Source organism: Canis lupus, chromosome 17, assembly GCF_011100685.1.
Source record: "Canis lupus familiaris isolate Mischka breed German Shepherd chromosome 17, alternate assembly UU_Cfam_GSD_1.0, whole genome shotgun sequence".
NCBI classification, from domain to species: Eukaryota; Metazoa; Chordata; class Mammalia; order Carnivora; family Canidae; genus Canis; species Canis lupus.
The window spans coordinates 53042976-53067035 of record NC_049238.1 but is presented as its reverse complement, the minus strand read 5'-3'; the positions used below and the strand labels follow the sequence as shown (position 1 = coordinate 53067035).

The following is a 24060-nucleotide window of genomic DNA, read 5'->3' as shown; positions in this document are numbered from 1 at the left end:
GCGGGAAGAGTTTCACATGGTTTCATTAATACACGCTCTATGCTTTATTTTAAAAATTGATGTCTGTATAATAAATAAATGCTATATAAAGGGGCTGGTGTAACCTCTGCTACAGTGTGAGTCTGCAGCGTCGCATCCCCGGGCTGTCAAAGTAAAACCCCCCCCGCAGTTGTTCCCAGCATCCCCCACCCCCAATGGCCACGCTGGCGACCTAGATGGGCCGGACGACTCCCAACGCAGACATCATCCCCGTGGCAGCCCCCAAAGCAAGCCCTAGCTCCACCAGTAAGTTGTATCGGCCCGCCGGGAACACTACCACAGGTTCTTAGAAAGCTGCGGGCTGCCTAGGAGGCGCTGGTGGGAAGGGGGAAGGGGGGAGGGGGAAGGGGGGCTGGGGGCGGGGACACCTACTGCCGCAGGTGCGGAATCCAAACCGCGCCCTGCTCCGGGTTCCGTCAAGAACGGAACTCCGTAAGCCTGCGCTTACCTCTCAAGATTCAGGGAGAAACCGTGGGCTCGGCGCCCACGCGAACTACTTGCTGTGTCGCGTAGGTCAGCAGAAAGAATCACTACGAGCTTCTGCCTCCGAACCTCGGAAAAGGCGGGAAACCGCTCCACCTCAGCGGCCAGCCAGGAAGGACCCGGTGCTCGACGGTTTAACGGCTAAATAACGGTCGCTCGTGACGGTTTGCCAGGTTCCCGACTCTCGCGAGACTTTCCTCGACGCGGTCACAATCGCTTCTTCGCACGGGTTCTGTTTCTCTTTAGCGTCAATGTTCCGTAAGCGTCTGCTGTCGTCGGAGAATGCAAGGAAGGCTAGCCAGGACTACGATTGGTTGGAGGGGAGAGTTAAAAAAAAAAAAAAAAAAATAGAAAAAAAAGAAAAACATTTCTGGTGTCCAAGAGTTCAATCTTAGGGAGGACAGTGTTGGGCAGAAGATGATAGCCAGGTTTTGTGATCACTTAAAGGTAATTTTGAAAGGGTGGTTAGGACACAGGGAAAGCGGCGCGGGAGGGGGCCTGGGGAGTCAGGAGAGGCTGCACCCAGCTGGTAGGCATGTCTTAGGGCTTCCCCCCAAACAAGAGAGTGACGAGCGAGAAAGAGCGGGCAGGATGGAATTCCTGACCGAGGGAAGGTAGGCGGCGGCCCTGTAGACGTGAGCGAGAGCGAGAGGAGCAGGAGCGTCCGAGAAGTGCGGCCTGGTGGGAAAACGCCAAGAGCTGAGGCTGCACGCTTGGCGGGTCCGACGTCTTGCCAGGGCTTTTGGGTTTTAGCCTTCATGGATGGGGGCTCTTGAAGAGCTCCGAGTAGAAAGGGGGGTGAGCTCAAATTGAGAAGATTTGTAGTATGAAAAATGGGTTACGCACGCATATGGGACTGGAGTTATTTAGGGAGACTTTTTTGGGGGGCGGGCGGGGTGGGGGGAGACAGTTTTAATAGGCTAGGTTAGGGATCCCTGGGTGGCGCAGTGGTTTGGCGCCTGCCTTTGGCCCAGGGCGTGATCCTGGAGACCCGGGATCGAATCCCACGTTGGGCTCCTGGTGCATGGAGCCTGCTTCTCCCTCTGCCTGTGTCTCTACCCTCTCTCTCTCTCTTTCTCTCTCTCTCTCTCTCTCTCTCTGTGTGTGACTATCATAAATAAATAAAAAAAAAAATTAAAAAAAAAAAAATAGGCTAGGTTAGCTGTGAGGAGCCGAGCCATTGGTAGTGGCGTGGAGATGAAGAAGAGGCCTCAAAATGTAAAAGATGTTTAGAAGTGAAACTGGATTTGATGGCTTTTTAATAGTAAGCAGTGAAAAGAGTCTAAGGTGACTGCTTGGCTCCACGCTGGGGCGAGTAAATACGATAAATATTCTGGTACCAAAGACCTAGGTTGAGCAATAAGATAATGAGTTCCATTTTGAACACATTTGACAGTGTTTTCTCACGTCTCCACGTAAGATAACATGTTTTTCCAAAAGACTTAAGTACTATTTTTATATAACCAATTGTGTTGTATAAATTTCATCTATGACGCATCATGGTTCATGCTAAAATTTAAAAGATCTTGAGCTGGAGACGCCTGGGTGGCTCAGCGGTTGAGCATCTGCCTTCAGCTCAGGTCATGATCCCGGGATCCTGGGATCAAGTCCCGCATCGGGCTCCCCGTAGGGAGCCTGTTTCTCCCTCTCCCTGTATTTCTGCCTCTCTGAGTGTCTCTCATGAAATAAATAAATAAATAAATAAATAAATAAATAAATAAATAAATAAAATTTAAAGATAAAATAAAATAAAACACAAAAGATTTTGAGCTGAAAAGATAATCCGAGTTAAGTCCTCCATTTTATGTTTAAGGAGTCTAGATACCTTTAAAAAGACAAAATATTCCGAGAGATGATATGATCCCAGGTTTATGCCCAAGATACCCCATGAGGGCAATAATTAATACATTTAAATAAGATCTTTTTAAAGTTGAGGTATAAATTCAATATTCCAGTTTTAAGTTTTATAATTGAAAAACAACTTTTGAAAACCAACTGCTTTATTGAAAACCAAAATGCTACTACTAGTAGTATTGAATTCATAATATTTTACTTAACACCAGTCTTCCAAAACAATAGTGCCACCGTAGAATTTCTCAATCTCATGTAATTCACATGAAATTTATTTTTACTAAGTAGTCTTCCTATCCTTACAAAGATTAAAATATTTGTGGAAAGTTTTCAGTTTTTAAGGATTTCACTTTTTCTACAAAAGGTATTGGCAAAAACGTCAAATATTGTCTAGCAGAATAACCAGTGAATTGTGCTAAATTTCCCAATTTATGTGAAAACATTTTAATGATTAGTCATTTTCACTTTTATCGATATCTCGCCATCACAGATTTTTAGAATGTGGACTTAAAGATTTCTTCTTAAAAAAAATTAAAAAATGGTAAGAGTTGAACAAAGTTTTGTTCCTCTTTAATAATTCATAAAATTCCAACAGGAATAAGTTCAAATGTTATTTCTTCATCCATCAATCTGGCCTAATTTAAATGAGGTTCACAAACTATCTTTATTCTGATTACAGTTGTTTCCACTAGATAGCCTTTCTCATGTCTATAATCCATATGTTTTCATTCAATTTTCTAGTAAAAGAGAAAAAGTAGAGTTTCTTCAGGTAAGAACTCTATTTAGCTTTATTTCCATTTAAAGGAACCATGTAGTAACAATCATTGCTTCTTTGAGTCAAATCTTGAAGAGAATCCTAGATGTCCCTCTAGTGGTTGGTCCTATATTTCACAAAACTTGATGAGCACTGATAAAGTCCATTTTATGGTGATATATTGCTATAACAAACCTAGCAATCCGGTTTGTTTTTCAAAGCAGTTATCCTATGATGATAGAGTAAATAATCTAGATTTAGAAAGTTTTAAGGCAAACCACAACAACATTCTAAAATTTCAGCAATGTGAATACAAATTCCATTTCTCCAAGAGTAAACTAGCCAATTAGGGATCCTTTGCTTTCCAAGTGCTAAGTATTTCTGAGTAGTTGTGATTCAGCGTTCTCAGTTCAGTGAGCCTCCCTATGAGATGAGCAAAATGTTGTAGGTCTTCCGGATGATAAATTTTTGAATATTTGTACAAAATGTGTAAAATTGGTTCTTGTAAATTTTCCACATGTCGCTTATTTTTAAGGTGTGGACGATCTGAAAAACATCATCATATATATCTTAATGAATACTGGAAAGTGGTAGAAAATAATGAATTTAGAACAGTACAGTTTGTAAATAATCAAAAGAGCAAATATTTGCTGAACTCTTAATATATGCAAGATATTATGCTAAGTAACTTATTTCATGCAATGCCTTATTTAATCTTCATAGTATGCTATGAGTTAAGTTCTACTATTACCACTTTTTCTCAGACGAGCTTCATAAGATGCAGAGAAGAGAAGGGTCAGTAAGTGGTTGTAGGAATATAAGAGCAAGTTTCAAGCTTACTTGAAACTTAAAAAGATTAATTTCCTCAAGATCGATAGTAAGCAAAAGGCAAGCTTCTTAAGAACCTAGATATAAAACAGAAGAACCAACCAAGAATTTCTTAATGGTTAAGCAGCAATTATCTATCCAGGCATTGTGGTGGAGATACAGCAGTGAGCATAACAGACACAATTTCCTGCCCTTTTTAAGCTTATATCCTGACTTTGGGAGGAGTCGGTGAGAAGAGATATATTCACATTTTAAATAAAAATATAATATGACAATATAAGTGTTATGGACAAAAATAAACAGAGAAAGGAATAAGAATTTAGGGTAGAAGGGCAGTAGCTATTTTTAAAAGGATAATCAGAGGTAATGTGACATTTAACAGAGATCTGAGATGAAGGAGAGAGGCATGTAGCTATCTGGGGAAAGAGCTTTCCAAACATATTTGTCCAACACAATACAACCTGTGGCAGGAACCTGCTTGACATTTTCAAGTAATACATGTTTCAAAAGTAATGTGGCGGTGGTGGTGTAAGCAAAAGGAACAGGAGTAGGCAATAATGGGAAGAATTCAGCTTTAATCTGTGTAGAACAGGAAGCCATGAAAGGGTTATGAGCAGAGAAATGAAATGATCTGGATTATGTTTTAAAGGAATAACTGGGGGGATCCCTGGGTGGCTCAGCAGTTTAGCACCTGCCTTCAGCCCAGGGCATGATCCTGGAGACCCGGGATCAAGTCCCACATTGGGCTCCCTGCATGGAGCCTGCTTCTGCCTCTGCCTTTGTCTCTGCCTCTCTCTCTCTCTCTCTGTGTCTCTCATGAAAAAATAAAATCTTTTTAAAAAATAAAAATAATAAAGGAAAACTGACTACTATATGGAGAATAGACTCTAGGGAGGCAAGGACAGAAACAGGAAAGCAAAAAAGGATACTAGTTTGAATTAAGGTAGCAGGGACAGAGTAAGAAGTGGTTGAGTTCTGAATATATTTTGAGGCTAGAGCTAACAGGAGGTGTTGCCTATTTGATAGAGCATAAGAGAAAGTAGTGAAGGATGACTTCACAAATTTTGGCTTGTGCAACTTGAAGGATGGAGATTCCGTTTAGTAAAGACGGAGGAATATTATAGGAGTTCAGGGGACAGATCGAGAGTTCACCTTGGGACATGTTAAATTTGATATGCCTACTACAAGTTGAAATCTTGAGTAAGCTATTTAGTGGAGCTTAGGAGAGCAGTTCAATGTGGTATATAACTTTGGGAGTTGTCAATATATAGATTATGTTTAAAGCCATGAGATGGGATGAAATTTCAAAGGGATCAAGTGTAGAAGAAAAAAGAACTGAACCCTAGGACACCCTTAACATTTATCTGTGTGGGAGATGAGGAGGAACTAACAAAGGGGTTGGAAAAAGCAGCCACTGAGGAGGAAAATCAAGAGCATGCGATGTCCTGGAAATCAAGGGGTGGGGGGAAATGTCTAGCAGGAGGGAGTGATCAACAGAAGCCAAGGGATGAAAGTTTTCCAAGAAAGAAGGAATTTTTTGCTCTGTCACATGAAGCTGATGGGCCAAGTACAATGAGAACTAAGATTGACCACTGTAAAAAAAATAATCAGCAATGCCAGATTACTGAAGATCTTGGACAAATTGTGGTGGAGTGGAAAGAAGGGAACAAAATATGGCTGCAGTGGGTTCAGGAATAAATGGGAGAAATAAAGGGGGGAGTATAGACAACTATAAAAAAATTCTGTAGAGTAGAACAGAGAAATGGGGAAAATAGCTGAAAGGGATTAGAAGTCAAGAAGGCATTTTTTTTTAATGCAAGAAATTACAGCATGTTCATAAACTGAAGAGAATTCTCTCAGAGAAAATTTTGATGAAACTAAATTGTTATATTTGGCATCAGTGAATAATAACCACAGACGTCATGATTTGATTGCCAAACTTAACCCAAATTTTTATTTCTGAATGGTTTTTTTACCTGAAAAAAACACGGTTGTTGCCGCAAGCAGAGCATATTCAATATTAGTAATATTAAGTTCACTCATTCTTCTATAGAAGTAAAACAGTGTAGTAATAAATTCTTCAGCAATACCTGAAAAGATTAATGTTAAATGTATTTTCATCAGACTATAGTGCAGAATCATATTACCGTTATAATCTTTTTCTCAAAGCAGAATAATGAAACATTGTATCTGGCCAATATTTTCCATCCAATATAATATTTTGTATTGTATGTAAATATTACCAGTCAGTGTAGTAGGAAGACAGTCTTCATTGTGAAATGTTTCCACAGAATAAATAACATTTCTATTATCACTCTGATTATGAAAATTCAGTGAATGATCTGAATGATCTGCTATTCTCATAGTACCTAGTAACAGGGAAAAACATAAAGTCTGATTTTTAAAAAAACTTTATACTGATAGTAAATTCAATCTCTCTAATCTTTTAGACAGGAAATATTCCCAACAAATGGTAGCTTTATAATTTTTATTACTGAAACATGAACTGAAATTAATAGTTCATATTTTATATAAATTTTGTGTAGAAAACTGCAAAAATATGCTTTCCATGATGCCATAATTTTTTTAAAAAAAAAGGTTTTCTTTAAAAGAAAAGCAGCAAAAGACACGAACAGAAATCTCACAGAGGAAGACATAGACATGGCCAACAAGCACATGAGAAAATGCTCCACATCACTTGCCATCAGGGAAATACAAATCAAAACCACAATGAGATACCACTTCACACCAGAGAGAATGGGGAAAATTAACAAGGCAGGAAACCACAAATGTTGGAGAGGATGTGGAGAAAGGGGAACCCTCTTGCACTATTGGTGGAATGTGAACTGGTGCAGCCACTCTGGAAAACTGTGTGGAGGTTCCTCAAAGAGTTAAAAATAGATCTGCCCTATGACCCAGCAATTGCACTGTTGGGGATTTACCCCAAAGATACAGATGCAATGAAACGCCGGGACACCTGCACCCCAATGTATATAGCAGCAATGTCCGCAATAGCCAAACTGTGGAAGGAGCCTCGGTGTCCATCGAAAGATGAATGGATAAAGAAGATGTGGTTTATGGATACAATGGAATATTACTCAGCCATTAGAAATGACAAATACCCACCATTTGCTTCGACGTGGATGGAACTGGAGGGTATTATGCTGAGTGAAATAAGTCAATCGGAGAAGGACAAACATTATATGTTCTCATTCATTTGGGGAATATAAATAATAGTGAAAGGGAATAGAGGGGAAGGGAGAAGAAACGGGTAGGAAATATCAGAAAAGGAGACAGAACATAAAGACTCCTAACTCTGGGAAACGAACTAGGGGTGGTGGAAGGGGAGGAGGGCGGGGGTGGGGGTGAATGGGTGACGGGCACTGACGGGGGCACTTGACAGGATGAGAACTGGGTGTTATTCTGTATGTTGGCAAATTGAACACCAATAAAAAATAAATTTATTAAAAAAGAAGATGTGGTCTATGTATACAATGGAATATTACTCAGCCATTAGAAACTACAAATACCCACCATTTGCTTCGACGTGGATGGAACTGGAGGGTATTCTGCTGAGTGAAATAAGTCAATCAGAGAAGGACAAACATTATATGGTCTCATTCATTTGGGGAATATAAAAAATAGTGAAAGGGAATAAAGGGGAAAGGAGAAAAAATGAGTGGGAAATATCAGAAAGGGAGACAGAACATGAGAGACTCCTAACTCTGGGAAACGAACTAGGGGTGGTGGAAGGGGAGGTGGGCGGGGGGTGATTGGGTGATGGGCACTGAGGTGAGCTCTTGACGGGATGAGCACTGGGTGTTATTCTATATGTTGGCAAGTTGAACACCAATAAAAAATAAATTTATTAAAAATAAATAAAAATAATATAAAAGAAAAGAAAAGCAGCTTAAAAGCTAGACCAATGAATTGGAAAAACTACTATGAAGTGCTTATTCATAACTACACTAGAAAAACAAAAATATAATTAAAAAATAATGTGTAATTTATTGCCATATTTTATAGTAACTGTTAACATTAAGATTGAATTGATTGGCCTTTTTTACTTTCAGAAGCTGATGAAAGACATTGTTTCTGACTGTAAAGTTGGGCCCCATGAAGGAACATCACTTCAGTTTTTGATCCTTTGCGTAATGCAGTCTGGTCCTCAATTGTCAAATTTTCAAATCCTTGAAGAAAAGATCACATAGTTGTTTGAAATCAATAATGAAAAGAAAATGTTCAGGTGTATGATTTAATATTTTTAATTATTCATTTAGTTATAATAGAATCCTATATGTTTCCCTAGAATAATCACTATTTGTAACTTCAAATCTGAACAAAATTCTTGATTCCACGTGGTAGTATTTTGGAGCACTTTCATCAGAACTTGTAATACTTTAATATGAGATTTAATAAGAGCAAATGAAACACAGTTTAGCCTCAAAGAATTTATTTTTACAGTGAGTTATCTACATGTAAATAGTTCTATTTTGGCCAACTGTAGCTTTATTTTTTCATATTGTACAGGCAATTTTATTTCATATTTTATATAAAAAACAAAAAGTTTATTTCGAAACATTAAAAGATAACAATCATCATTTGTCTTGCTCTACATCTTTAGGGTCATTTAATATTTTTAAATATTTATATTTTCAACCACCTGATTGTTTTTGCTTTGTTTTGTTTTTAGAGAGAGAGAGTGCAGAAGAGGAGGGAGGCGCAGAGGTAGAGGGATAGTAGGGCTAGAACTCACGATCTGAGATCATGACCTGAGCGGAAATCAAGAGTGGGATGCTTAACCAACTGAGCCACAAAAGCACCACCCCCACACCTGATTATTTAAAGCAGACAAAATGAATATGTTTTTGCATTTGGAAGCAGATTTGGTAGAAAAATAGAGGTTTTTGTTTTCCTAAAATGTCCCGGTTCTTTAAAACAGGGAACTTCTTTGCGGGGGCAGCCCGGGTGGCTCAGCGGTTTAGTGCCGCCTTCAGCCCAGGGTGTGATCCTCGAGACCCGGGATCGAGTCCTGAGTCGGGCTCCCTACATGGAGCCTGCTTCTCCCTCTGCCTGTGTCTCTGCCTCTCTGTGTGTGTGTCTCTCATGAATGAATGAATAAATAAAACCTTTAAAAAATAAAACAGGGAACTTTTTAAAAATTAAATATTAAATTACTTTTTTTTCCAAAGGTAAAGTGATTACCTGGGAGTTCCTTGGTAAAATCTATTAACCCCTGTAGGTGTAGAACCACTGTCTCTGAGAGTCGCAAAAAGCTCAGTTCAGGATTTGCATACTTCTGCAGCTAGCCAACAAAAAGAAATAAGATTAACATATTTTATTTCTTTCAACTAACTGTTTAAATCTTTAACTTTCATGTTTATGCTCTTATTTTCTAACATAATTAGCTATAAATTATTTCTTGTGATTAACACATACAAATTTCTTTGTTTCCTCCAAAGGAATTGTATATTTTTGATGAGCAGCCACAATGTTATTAATGAGCTGATGTTCCTCTTGAGTTAGTTCCACGCTCTCCTTAATCTATGAGAAAACATAAGGGAAAAACTATAATGAATTATTATTAAGCAAAACATGTCATCATTAAAGAAACGAGAAATTTTGTGAGTCTTGCCACTTTTCCAGATCTAGTGGTGGATGATACAAGCTTGTCTACTCCTTCCTCTTCCACTTTGATGCTAGAGTAAAAACTGTTCTTCTGTTTAAAGTTCTTTCGAAGTCTCTTTGATTTGCATTGGATTTCTGTGAGCAAACCTGTGATATTACAATTCATATAAAATGTTTTAGGTATGGCAAATAACATAGGATTTGATGTAAGTTGTCTTATACTGTATACACGTATAATCATAGACTTGTCTTTTCATGAAGAACATTTCATTTTTGGCACATATGTACACAGCAGTTAAATTTACTACATTACTTTCTCCTTTTCCTTCCATAAGTACCCTCTACCTAAAAGTACACAGTCATCCTAAATATAAGTTGAAAATCAATTTTGCAACTCCAAATCATACATTTAGACCTTTTTATATTAGATAAATTTCCATATAAAGTATATCTTGGAAATGACATAAAATATCAATTGATATAACAGTTCAACTACCTTATCTATGAGCTTTTTTTCTTTGATTTTTATATAAGGTCAAGAGAATATTTTGTGATTTTGTTAAATGAGCTAAGTCAATTTTTTCCTAATAAGACAAGACAATGGCATTTGTTATGGCAGCCTGAGCAGTCTCAGACAGGGATAAAGTAAAGGATTCAGTCTGGTTGGATAGGATAATCTTAAGATCTACTCCAATCCTGAAATTTTTTTAAAAGATTTTTAAGTAATCTCTATCCCCAATATGGGGCTCAAATTCACAACCCTTGAAATCAAAAGTCACATAGTCCACCAACTGAGCTAGCTAGTCAGGCAGCCCTGACTCCAGAATTTTAAAGAATAGGAATCCTTTCAGGTCAAAAACTTGAAAGAGCTTTGATTTTATTAAAATAAGCATATAATATAAACAACATTGCACTGGTGTTTGTTTAACAGGAGTATAGTGTAATAAAAATTAAAGAATATTATCATAGCAGTTGGAGGTGGATTGAACTAAAAAGAGATAATGAAGAAATAACCATGAAATTAATATAATAGTATAAGTGCAAGATAGTAAGAGTTTGTACCAGGCTAGCTTAGATATGAAAAGATAACACTAATAGTACCTTATTAAGAAAAATGAATTTTGAAATCACCATGACATTTTGGGCCCTGGAAAATAGGAGGAATTGAGGAAATAATGCCAAAATCTTGGTACTACTCTGACGATTACAAGACATCATGTAATGTATAAGCTAAAAGTATTGTGAATGTAGAAGGAACTTAACCAAGGTACCCTTCTGCCTGTTGAGTTGGGTTTTGACACCTATGATGAGTTAGTAGGCTCTACATACCTAGTTATCATGTAGGCTGCTAAAAATATAAGACCAAAGAAGGGGAACTACTAATTTAAAATTCTGCTCTTTACAGATACGTAACTTTAAGTAAATATGAAAATTCAAGGATTTCCAATGAAGACGAACATACTAGTATTGCCAAAATTAAAGCAGTACAGTATAGAATAGGGTTTATGGAAATAATTACCTAGATTGGTTACCAGTTATCCTAATCTATCAGTTGGTAGAAAAATAGCTTAAATCTAGACAAAATGTTAATGTTCAAATTGATAACTTGAAAAATGCATTATGTTGTCAATAAAGTAAGAAAAAGTAAAATCCCCCCAAAAAAGAACCCCCAGAGTCAATAAATAACACTTACATTCTGCCAACATTCCCACTGCCTTACACTTTTTCAGTCTGCACTCTTGACATTTCCTACGCATGTACATGTCCATTTCACAGTGGCCACCATTCTTGCAATGATATACTGCATTTTTGGTAATGCTACGTCGAAAAAAACCTAATGACAAAAAAAATTATTTTTAAAATTTTACTTTAGATCTTTTCAGTTTTTACTACCTTCCTAGTAAAGTAATAAAAATAAATTATTTCAATAAAATGTTTTTTTCCATCAATAAGAATTGGTTTAATATACATTTATATTACCTCATGATTGATATCTTCTAATCCCAAGATTGTTCCTTTCAATAATCACATCTTTAAATAGTTCCATCACATTACGATAACTTTCTATTTTATTATGGTTATATCATCTAAAAGCATTTTTACGACTCTATTGTACAGAATGCCAAGATTCCATGAAGCATCTTTCAAGATGCACTTGAAAGAATATATGGTCATGTAAAACTAGAAGGAAAATCTCTCTTCTTCTCTCCTCATATTTCCACTTCAAAACTTACTCCTCTATCCTCCTTCCTTTCTTAGCACTCCCAAGGATGAGAAAATATTTTTTGGTTATTTGGTCTGAGACATTGAATAGGCTGTGTTATGTGTATGTGTGTTTTGGTAGAGGTGTTTATATTTTCTTTCTCTTCCTAAATCCTTCCATAGCAGTCCCCCTTCCCAACTCCTCTTTCATTACCCATTCCAATGCAACAATCCCTGTATCTTCCTTAATCTATTCCAAGCAGTAAAGTTGATAAGCTTTGTCAATGCCCCCATACAGACCTGTGATGCCTTTTTCTGTAGAGAGTGAGAGTTTCATGCATTAGATTCATCAAAGGGAATAGAAAGCTCGGCCTAGGTTTTCCAGAACTATGCCTCCTCTTCTACCTAGCTTTAACGGCAAGGCCTTGCATTTTAAGAGTAAGCAAATATTTGCCCAGTTATTCTATTCATGAAGCTGGTACCTCATTTTCCACAGTCTTCATTTGGCTATTCTTTGTGACCGGTGAGTTATGAAATTCTAACAGTAAATGTTCACCCTGAACTTCCAACAGACCTGTTTACCAAGTGCTGCATCAGCCTAATCATTTCCAGGTTCTGTCCCAACATTGCATTTGTAAACAAAAACAATGCAGAAGTGTTTCAAAACTTCATCGAGGACTATTTCACTCTGAAAACTTCATTGTCAATGATGATCTTCACTTGCAAACCCCCCATTTGTTTTCAAAAAAAGCATTCAAAGAAATTAAAATAGAATCATAGAAGTCATTTAATTCAAATTCCCTTATAATGTATGAATTATATCAACCACATGAGAAGATATAATAGTTAATGTTTAGATATTTTTTGAATCATTTTTTAAAAAGATTTATTTACATACTTACTTACTTACTTACTTGAGACAGAGCAAGCGCCCTGGCATATGCATGGGGCAGGGACAAACAGACTCTGAGCCAAGTGCAGAGCCCCACTCAGGGCACAATCCCACCATCCAAGGTCACAACCTGAGCTGAAACCAAGAGCCAGTTGCCCAACTGACTGAGCCACCCAGGCACCCCTAAAAATCATTTTCTATTTCAATATCAGATTCATCTAAGAACATAGCTTCTATGTATAAATGTTAGATTTTATATTTATTTTTTTATTTTATATTTAAATGTAAGTTTTTCATCAAAAATAAAACCAAATCAAAACTTTATTACATTCCATTTTCATGTCTTTTATGACACAGATTACCTTTAAAGGTATCAATGGCTCTCCCCGGTTTTATTTTTCACACTTTAAAAAGTAAGAGTATTCTTACATGCCTAAAATTTCATGACTCTTCAGAGAACACTAGGACTTCAGTTTTAACTTTATCCTTACCTTTGCAACCTTCACAAGTAAGCGCATTATAATGATATCCTGATGCTTTATCACCACAAACTACACAGAGTTCTTCCTGTCGCTTAAGCCGAATAGAAGAATGCGTTAGGCTGGACCTTTTAATTCCAGAGTATCCATCTTCAGCATCATGGTCAACCACAAAGGTGGGTTTGCTTAATTCATAGGAACCAAATCCACATTCTCCACCACTGAACTGTGGATCCAAGCTATAAGAGCTGAAGTGACTTTGTAAAGATTGGGTCTGTAGAGCTGACGGAAACTGGACAGTAGAATACTGGCAATAAGGTGATTCTTGAAAATCAGTGTCGTGCAGCTGATAATTGATTTGCTCTGGCAGAATATCTATTTTTACCATAAAAAAAAACCAAATGGTAAAAATCAAAATTTCATAATTGTTTTCAAATGTCAAAGAGTTTTATGCTCAACAGTGAGTACCACATGTCCACTACATCCCAGGGACTTGCTGTCCAGCATGAGAAGGAGGTAGTAAACTGAATTGCAATGCATCAGGAGTACTGCCATCCCCGTGGTATGCAGAGGTTGCTCAGGAGCTGAGAGAAAGGGCAGCTAATGGCCTGCATAACAATCCAGTCTCCTTTCATTTTTTTTTTTTTAAGATTTTATTTATTCATGAGAGCCAGAGAGAGAGAGACAGAGAGGCAGAGACACAGGCAGAGGGAGAAGCAGGCTCCATGCAGGGAGCCCGACGTGGGACTCAATTCTGGGACTCCAGGATCACGCCCTGGGCCGAAGGCAGACGCTAAACCACTGAGCCCCCCGGGGCTGCCCCTCCAGTCTCCTTTCTTAAATAGAAATGCATTATTTCCCATGGTTTGAAAAGAAAGAAGGGTCTCCCCATCTTTTGCATTTCCCTTGTGTGGATACAACTGTTTGCAGTACAGTCAGGTCGGTAAAAGAGATAAATTAGTAAATTATCCCACTCCCCCCAAAAAAAGCAAACTAAAATACAGTTTTACCAACTACCTCGTTATTTCAAGCAAAAAAAAAAAAAAGTTTTCTTTTGGACTCTGCATTTAATATACCTTAACATTCTCCTTTGCCATTTGTAGACCTGATTTAAATTACTAGTTTCTTTTGTGTTTTGTTGACTATCAATTCTAACCAGCAATTATCTGGAGATAAATTCACCTACCTCACTAGGTTACTATAAGGATGAAACAAAATAGGGTATGCAAAAGCATATATAATATATAAAATGATGCTTAATGAATATCATTATTATAATTATCAGAAGCTCCCAACACCAACTTACTTTCTTTTTTGAGATGTATTTATTTATTTCAGGGAGAGAGAATGAGAGAGTGCATGCCCCAACTGGGGGAAGGGCAGAAGGAGAGAGAGAGTCTTTGGGCAGATTCTCCACTGACCAAGGAGCCTGATACAGGGCTTGATTCCCAGACTCTAAGATCTTGCCCTCAACCAAAATCAAGAGCTGGCTGCTTAACTGGACTGAGCCACCCAGGCACCAAAAATTTAAACTTACTTTCTGCTTTCAGGAAAACCTCTTTCTTTCTTTCTTTTTTTTTTTTTTTAAGATTTATTTGTTCATGAGAGACACAGAGAGAGAGGCAGAGACACAGGCAGAGGGAGAAGCAGGCTCCATGCAGGGAGCCCGATGTGGGACTTGACCCTGGTTCTCCAGGATCAGGCCCTGGGCCAAAGGCAGCATTAAACCACTGAACCACCCGGGCTGCACCTGCTTTCAGGAAAATTTCTAAATCTAAATTCAGAAAATTGGCTCCAAAAGGACCCAGAAATACTGAGTTGCTCTATATCTGTAACTAGTAATATTCATACTTTTCCTGATACTGAGGTGATTAAACTTACTTTTAACCTCAAAATTCTACCACCAAGATTGGTAAACAGTATAATTTTTATTAACTCACATAAATCACTTGCAAACTTACAGCCTTCAGTCTAACGGTAACTGTTGAATAAATATTAATGACAGCCTAATATAAAAAAGAAAGGCTATCAGTAAAAACAATAACTTTTTTTAAAGATGAGGGCCCTTCTTGAATGAGTGTCAAAAGACTGCATGGAGAATACTAACTGATTTTCCATTGGCATGGAAATTAGAATGGAGACCCTAACCCTAACCTTCACTCTAAAAGAAAACTGCATTTAAAAATAAATTTATCTTATTGCCTTAGTCTTTTCAGAGAAAATTCCTATTGTATCCTGCATTGTTTCTATTTTGTTCCCTTTGCTAGAAATCTTACAGTAAGATGAAAATTTCAAGGATACTTAATAGCTACTCTGAGCCACATTTACTAAATTGCTTGTGATCTAGCTTCAACTAGCCCTAAAATAACTTCTAATTTGCATGTTAATTCAAATTTTAAAAATTAAATACAATTTTAAGCTATCATGCATTTCCCTCTTTACATCTGATCCTGGCTTACAACATTGTAGTATTACTGATTTTTTTGTAATTAATTATATTCTTTTATTGTTTTTTTATTTTAATTCCTCTAATAGGAAATAATGTAAAATCATTGATGTACTTGTTAATTTCTCTTTTAAAAAACTCTGTAATTAACCATAATGTCACACCAAAAGTGTTTTATTAACACTGTAGTGGGGATCCCTGGGTGGCGCAGCGGTTTGGCGCCTGCCTTTGGCCCAGGGCGCGATCCTGGAGACCCGGGATCGAATCCCACGTCAGGCTCCCGGTGCATGGAGCCTGCTTCTCCCTCTGCCTGTGTCTCTGCCTCATTCTCTCTCTCTGTGTGTGTGACTATCACAAATAAATAAAAATTAAAAAAAAATTAAAAAAAAACACTGTAGTGTTTATTAATACTATAGCTTTTTGTTACATACCATAGTACTGCACTGGTTCAGCAAGACAGTACCCATCAGATGTAGTGACATAAGTATTTGCCATTCTCTGCTCCAATTCTCACTTATTCATCAGTGAATGCTGAAATAGAACTAAAGGAAACAAAATTTTTGTAAGCTATTTAAAAGTATGACTATCAAATCAGCATGATTTTATAAAAAGTAAAATACTATTTTTGAAAAATAGTTTAGTAGAATCTATACATTAGACATATTTATCCTTTAACTGGAAAAATATTTTTGTATCTCTACACACCAAATTATTAGTTCTGCCAGTTTCTTATTCCTCAGCTCTTTACAAATAACTCAGTAATTCTTGGTAATAATCAAGGTGGCTTTTGAAAGTGTACCAAGCTTTCATGTTAGGCTTCATACACTGCTTTCACCACTTATTTATGGGTTATTCAGTAAATCTCCTTAAACCTTAGTTTCGTCATTTGTGAAAGAAAAATAATTAAAAACCTGTAGCAAAATTGCTGGGAGAGTTTAGTTAATGCATGTAAAACCCAGAAGTTCTTGTCTTAATAACTGATTCTCATAATTGCTATTCTTTTTTTTTTTAGATTTTATTTATTTATTCATGAGAGAGTCAGAGACACAAACACAGGGAGAAGCAGGCTCCCTGCAGGGAGCCCAATGCAGGACTTGATCCCAGGACCCCAGGGTCACAACCTGAGCCAAAAGCAGATGCTCAACCCTGAGCCACCCAGGCATCCCTCATAATTGCTATTCTAATAATTTCAAGATCTCAGTGTTCAAATTTAGGTGAATTAAGAAGAAAAATTAGACTTTTTTCATGAAGGAAATTAAGGAATAGGAAAAAATCGCTTTCATAGCACTTGTTTTAATCTAAGTCCTCTCTAAATATTTTTCATAGCCCTAAACCCTGGAACATTAATTTTGATCCTGCTTGACTAAATAAATTTTATTTTTCTATTTAAAAAAGTTTATGGGGGCAGCCCCAGTGGCACAGCAGTTTAGCGCCGCCTGTAGCCCAGGGTGTGATCCTGGAGATCCGGGATCGAGTCCCACATCGGGTTCCCTGCATGGAGCCTGCTTCTCCCTCTGCCTGTGTCCCTGCCTCCCTCTCTCTCTCTCACTCTCTCTCTGTGTGTGTGTGTCTCAATAAATAAAATCATAAATAAATAAATAAATAAATAAATAAATAAATAAATAAAGTTTGTGGGTTACTGGAAAAAGTGTTTTATTTTTAATAATAAAGCCTAAAAACTAAAATGAACCACTCAGGAAACAACAGATGTTGGCGAGGATGAAGAGAAAGGGGAACCTTCTTACACTGCTGGTGGGAATACAAAGTGATGCAGACACCCTGGAAAAGACTATGGAGGTTCCTCAAAAAGTTAAAAATAGAACGATCCTGTAACCCAGCAATTGCACTACTAGATATTTATCCAAAGGATACAAACATAGTGATCTGAAGGGGCACATGAACCCCAAAGTATATAGCAGCAACATCCACAATAGCCAAAATATGGGAAGAGCCCAGATGTCCATCACCAGATGAATGAATAAAGAATATGTGGTGTATGTACAATGGAATATTACTCAGCCATCAAAAAGAATGAAATCTTGCCATTTGCAATGATGTGGATGGAACTAGAGAGTATTATACTAAGCGAAATAAGTGAACATAGGGAAAGGGAAAGAAAAATAAGATGAAAACAGGGAGGCAAACCATTAGAGACTCTCAACTATAGAAAACAAACAGGGTTGCTAGAGGGGAGGTGGGTGGGGGGATGGGGTAACTGGGTGATGGGCATTAAGGAGGGCACTTAGTGAGCATTGGATGTTATAGGCAACTGAGGAATCACTAAGTTCTACACCTAAAACTAATAATACAGTATATATTAACTAAACTGAATTTAAATTTAAAAAATTTTTAAAAAGGTAAAGCCTAAAAATCATAAGCTATTATGAGAAAAGATTATTCAAAATCTAAGACTATCCCTTAACAGGAAAAGCTATTTATTTTTATTTCCTAGAAAGGAACTCCAAAAATTTGAATTAACTTAAACAGGAAATCACAGTTTAAGAAACTGAAGATCACTCTAGATTCCATCGTCTTTTATAGCTTTATCCTTTCTATTAAAGATAAAGACTATTTTCACCCTTAAAAAGAATCCTAAAAAAGAAAGAAAATGGGTTTTAAATAATGCAAAAAATTTATGTGACAAACTTCTTAGCCTCTGAGATTAATTGAAAAACCTTTTTCTTTGATTTATTATTCATGTGAGGGCTTCGTGGCTGAGGTTTCCATATCCATGAAGATGATTTAAATAGTACTATCTCTGAAATTTTTCCCTTTTATCATCTAATAGAATGTTTGTTCCTTTATCTTTTTTTTTTTTTTTTTTAAGATTTTCTTCATGAGAGACAGAGAGAGGCAGAGACACAGGCAGAGGGAGAAGCAGGCTTCCTGCAGGGAGCCCAATGCAGGACTCAATCCCAGGACCCTGGGATCACAACCTGAGCCAAAGGCAGATGCTCAAACACTGAGCCACCAAGGCACCCATATGTAATGTTCCTTTAAAAGTGCTTAAATCTCCGTCTTCTGACAACATAGCACCAGTCCTATAGAATGAGCACTGGATGGAAGAGATGAAGCAAAAGCAGCGCCCCCAAATAAGCAAAACTTCAATATGAAGTTTTCCTTGAAAAGTCACGACTAAAATCAATAAAATCAATCAGTCTACACTTCTGTTTCTTTTCTAACTTTTATTTATTTATGATAGTCACACAGAGAGAGAGAGAGAGAGGCAGAGACATAGGCAGAGGGAGAAGCAGGCTCCATGCACCGGGAGCCCGACGTGGGATTCGATCCCGGGTCTCCAGGATCGCGCCCTGGGCCAAAGGCAGGCGCCAAACCGCTGCGCCACTCAGGGATCCCCTACACTTCTATATCTATATTGCAACAGGTCAGTTGACTCTTCATAGAAAAAATAATTCTGAATGCTATCCATTTAATTTGTGTGATACTTTGTAGCAATGGTCCTGTTCAGTTCTTTCCAAACTTCTCTTTTGAGCGTCAGTTAGATTTTAGAAAACTATGTGAAAACTTGAAGTTGTTATTCACCCTTCTTCTAAAATGGCTGCACTTACTACCCTTAGGCTTCAAATAATATTGAATATCTTAAGAGGACTGAAAATTATTAAGTATTTGGTATTACTTAGAGACTTTGCTGAGAGTTTGAAAAATAATTTAGAATGGGGATCCCCGGGTGGCGCAGCGGTTTGGCGCCTGCCTTTGGCCCAGGGCGCGATCCTGGAGACCCGGAATCGAATCCCACGTCGGGCTCCCGGTGCATGGAGCCTGCTTCTCCCTCTGCCTGTGTCTCTCCTCTCTCTCTCTCTCTCTCTCTCTCTCTCTCTCTCTGTGTGTGTGTGACTATCATAAATTTAAAAAAAATCGACAGTATTATACTTTAAAAAAAAGAAAAATAATTTAGAATGAACATAGGTAGCTCACTAAAACAAAATTGATGATACCCTGACAAAGACACACCGTAGGTATCTTATAGTGACTTATAAGTGATCCTGTAGTGAGCCACAATCAGGATTCAAATTGTAAATAACAATGTTGTGAAACCAAGTCCTTCCAATACTGGTAAGTAAACACCCAAAAGATTTATTTAAGTAATCTCTACACCCAAAGTGGGGTTCAACCCACGACCCCGAAATCAAAAGTGGCATGCTCTTCCAACTAAGCCAGCCAGCACCCCATAGCAGACCTTTTTTTATGGACTAGTTATCCAGGGCATACATGGGACATATACATAAATAAGCTTTTGATTACAAATATGCCTTTTAAAATATGAATTATTAATCTCTTTTATAAGTTCATAGTAATACTGTGTTATTTTCTACATAAAATTTTTCACCAATTAGATGTTCTTGAGCTTTTAGATATTTAATAGAAGTATTATGTATGCATAATAAAACAAAATCTTCAGAAATAAACTATTCATACAATTAGTTTAAGAACACTTAAGTAGATTATAAATAGCATAGAGGGAGGTATATAATCAAAAACTTCCTGGGATCCCTGGGTGGCGCAGCGGTTTGGCGCCTGCCTTTGGCCCAGGGCGTGATCCTGGAGACCCGGGATCGAATCCCATATCAGGCTCCCGATGCATGGAGCCTGCTTCTCCCTCTGCCTGTGTCTCTGCCTCTCTCTCTCTCTCTCTCTGTGACTATCATAAGTAAATAAATAAAAATTTAAAAAAAAAAAAAAAACTTCCTATCTTATTAAAGAAAAAAGTTACAATAGGCCTGAAGTGATCCTGTTTTGTTATCTTTCCTAGTAAATATTTATTTAAAAACAAAAATAACTCAGTTAAGAGAGGAGCTTTTATCAAGAAGATCAATTTGGCATGGGCAAAGTCTGTATTTTTTTCATTAAAAATTTAATTATATTAAAAAGCTATAGTTTTCATAGATTACAATAGCTATTTTACTGAAGAGATGCTTAATTGCAGAAATGAATTTGCTTCTCCCCTGCCTTAACTAGAAATTATGCTTAGTAAATCTTCATATAGCTGGAACATTAACAGGAAAAACATATGGACTCCTGAGAACTATTTCTACATGTTAAAAGAATTTTACTATTTTTACATTTTTACTCTTGCAATATATGTCACTTGAATCATGAATAATGCATTGCATAAAATTAATATAACTGAAAAGTAGATGGCTTCACAAGAAAAACATTTCAGTTTTCATGAGTAGCCTCTACTTTAAAAAACGAATGATAGTGCTCTATGATGCATAATTATAAACAAGTTTTTCATAGCAGAGCTTCTTTGAGTCAAAATTCTCTGAGCTTATTGGAACCAAGGAAATTGAAAATGAAAAGGATATATTTGAATAACAGCACAAATTAAGGCTTCTTGATTCCTTTATACAAATCTGTCCTTTAACCTTAGAATACTGGGAGGATTTTACAGTCTGAAATCTTCACATAGAGTTTTATTATATAGTTTTATTGAAATGCAATTTACATAACATAAAATTCACTCTTTTAAAATGTACATTTCTTGGTTTTTAGAATATTCACAGAGTATGCAACTATAACCACCATCTAATTCCAGAGCATTATTATTACTGCAAAATGAAATCCCACGCCCATAAGCAGTCACTCCCCATTCTCTACCCACCCTCCCATCCCTAGCAACCACCAATCCACTTTCTGTGTTTCTAATGTATTTGCCTATTCATATAAATGGAATCATACAATTCTATATATAGTTTTAAATGAAAAAGGTATTTAATTAATATTATTGCAAGTAATTTCCACAGCTTAAGAAAAATAGAGAAATCAGACTATACATTTAGAAAATTCAAGACTATGAAATTAATATATATCTCCAGAGATATAGAAATATATTTTGCATCTATTTACCTAATTTGGAAGAATTTTTATAATTAGCATTTGGAATAGAAGTGTAATCCCCTAAACACACCTTTATCAGAACATATTTATTTCAAGTTGCCTTGAATTCACATATAACCTAAAAAAATAAAATAAATAATTTTCAAAAAATAAAATTTTAAGAATAAGTTCTTGATTGAAAACTAGTTTCATTTTTAAAATGTAAGAGTAAATATCACTATGAATCAACTTACATTATTACATCAAATGTCCAAATGTCCTGAAGTCCAACTACAGTCCAAAATTGCCTTGTCATTCTTCAGGGAAAACCAAACCACTGTGTAATCCACTTAGATTTCCTTTTTTCAAGGGGCAAATGCTTTTTATAGCTTGAGTATGGTAGTAACAACAATTGGCTTATTCACTTTGCAGAAGCTAAATTAACAATGGTGGAAACTAAAGAAGTCCAAAAATACCTTTAACATCTTAGAGTTTAAGAATAGTCTCAATTGCCAAAAAATTAACATTCATATTTGACACAGCATAAAATTATAAAATTTTGGTTTTTGAGAGAAGACAAAATACTCACAGTTGAATGATATTACAAGACTGTCGTTTTCTTCACAAATCAAGTATAGAGAGATTTAACGACGACTTCAATTTTCCAGCTGGAGCAAACTGGACCTTTTCCCCTATTTATCAAGGAGCCGAGAGGGGGGCACTCTGCGTACACTTAGGCTCCAGACACTCTGCAGAGCAACTCTTCAGCTCTATCTCAGAGACAAACTTCCCACACAGTCCTCTCTTGGGTCAAAACAAGGGCAGTTATTATTTGACATAAATCAAATAATAACCAGATCATCAGGGATAGAGGTCCTTGGGACCTTCAGGTCACACTCTCCCAGAGTTCTTTATTGTTTACTTAATAAATATTTTGTTTTCTTGATTAAATTTGACATTCTTCCATTTTGGTTGCAAAACACTGGCTCTCTAGAAACTCCTAAGCAATATGCACAGAAAAGGAAAACCCCTCATTAATTCAAACTCTACTAATACAGGTGTTATAACAATTCAACTTGAAGTTTATTGCCGCATTACCTACCCAAAAAAGGTGTTAATCCACTTAGAAATGTGAATAATAATTCAGACTGGTACATCATATGTGTATAAGTCACCTAGTCCAACCCTCTTAATTTTTTGGCTCAGAAAAACTGCAACACAGATAGATAACCATGTTCAAGTTCTTATAGCTAGTTAGTAGCAGAAGTAAACCTCCATGAAAATGCAAGCAGTTGAACAGGATATATATATAAGTTCACTATAATTTTTAATATCATTTACATAAAGTTTGTTGGATACCAGGCTCATAGTCTCACCCCTGGAAAGCATTTCTACAGAGGCAAGGTTACAAATGCATTCCACCACTAAACTCCAATTCTCTACTAGTCACACTTCCTCTGACTCACCTATTTTACAGGACTCTAGGCTCTAGGCTCTAGTCTCTGTCCTCCCAGTTCTACTTTTGCATTAGTGGCACAGGAAACACTTTTCTATCTTTCTTGGCATCTGATCTCAGTCCATATCATGTTTCTGGCTTCACAGCTACTATATTGATGCTGAATTCTTCAAGGGTTCTTATCTACTACTGGGAAGAATTCATGAGAAAATCTACAAGTCACGTCACATGAGTTTTATTTTTTAAAATAACAGACGCTGTGTCTGTGAATTTTAATCAGTGAACCAAAAAATAAGAGTTCCAAAATTCTAATTCATTTATTTGATTCTAAAATATTCAAAAAACAGGCTCCAAATTATGTCTTAAAAGAAGTGACTAGTAGAAACCTTACAATGAAATATAGCAAAACAAACATACAGTACTTGATGTGTTTTAAAAGCAATGCTTAACTTCTAAATATTTACCAGGAACATTTGTTTCTTAAAAAAACACATTTTTAAAAGAACTTCAACCCTTTCATTATTAGTATACAAATATCAGGGATAGCTTATAAATTATTTTATCATTATTTTTTAATGTTTTAATTGAGGTATAATTGACATAAAACATTACATTGGTCTCAGGCTTACAACATAATCATTCAAATATTTGTATGTATTGTGAAGTGATCAATATAATAAGTCTGGTTAATGTCTGTTGCCATAAACAGTTACAAACTTTTTTTCTTGTGATGAGGACTTTTAAGATCTACTCTCTTAGCACTTAGCAAATATGCAGTATAGTATTAAGTATAGTCACTATCTTGTACATTACATCCCCATGAGTTATTTATTTTGTAGCTGGAAATTTGTGCCTTCTGATTCCCTTCACCCATTTTGCCCACCCTCCACCCTCCAACCCCCAGAAACCACTGATCTGTTCTCTGTATCCATGAGCCTGGTTGTTCTATTTTGCTTTTTTAAGATTCCACATATAATTGAAATCATGTGATATTTGTCCTTGTCTGCCTTATTTCACTTGGCATAACACCCTCAAGGTCCATTCATGTTGTTGTAAACATAAATGGTATATACATGGTGTGTATATATACATATATATTATATATTATATTGGTATATATTGTGTATATATCATATATATTATTAGTATATATTATATATATTA

At 36.6% G+C, this 24060-nt stretch overlaps 2 protein-coding genes and 1 long non-coding RNA gene across 8 annotated transcripts in view; 1 reads left to right on the top strand and 2 right to left on the bottom strand.

The window, feature by feature from the left end:
• SYCP1 (synaptonemal complex protein 1) overlaps nt 1–755 on the bottom strand; it is a 109781-nt gene extending 109026 nt beyond the window's left edge. Inside the window, exon 1 of the mRNA XM_038561854.1 lies at nt 488–755. The gene's annotated coding sequence lies outside the window, so the exon portion shown is untranslated. The remainder of the gene's footprint in view (nt 1–487) is intronic.
• On the top strand, nt 169–9030 carry LOC119869678. The gene is made up of 3 exons (XR_005372613.1): nt 169–285; nt 553–969; nt 8029–9030. It is a non-coding gene; the product is annotated as an uncharacterized LOC119869678 (long non-coding RNA).
• On the bottom strand, nt 2511–22292 carry LOC607038 (bile acid receptor-like). 6 transcript variants are annotated; one of them, XM_038561848.1, is made up of 12 exons: nt 22030–22289; nt 21695–21896; nt 16034–16144; nt 13169–13531; nt 11277–11417; nt 9591–9730; nt 9395–9499; nt 9161–9260; nt 8023–8145; nt 6199–6324; nt 5932–6045; nt 2511–3673 (listed from the first exon to the last, which is right to left on the bottom strand). In XM_038561848.1, exons 3-12 carry the CDS (start codon nt 16095–16097, stop codon nt 3474–3476), a joined length of 1476 nt encoding a protein of 491 aa, XP_038417776.1. In that variant the 5' UTR covers nt 16098–16144; nt 21695–21896; nt 22030–22289; the 3' UTR covers nt 2511–3473. The 6 variants fall into 6 exon arrangements, with proteins under 6 accessions (XP_038417776.1, XP_038417779.1, XP_038417775.1 ...); XM_038561851.1 differs by having other exon boundaries at nt 9594–9730; nt 21695–22292; XM_038561847.1 differs by having other exon boundaries at nt 21695–22289.
• Nucleotides 22293–24060: the final 1768 nt, after the last annotated feature.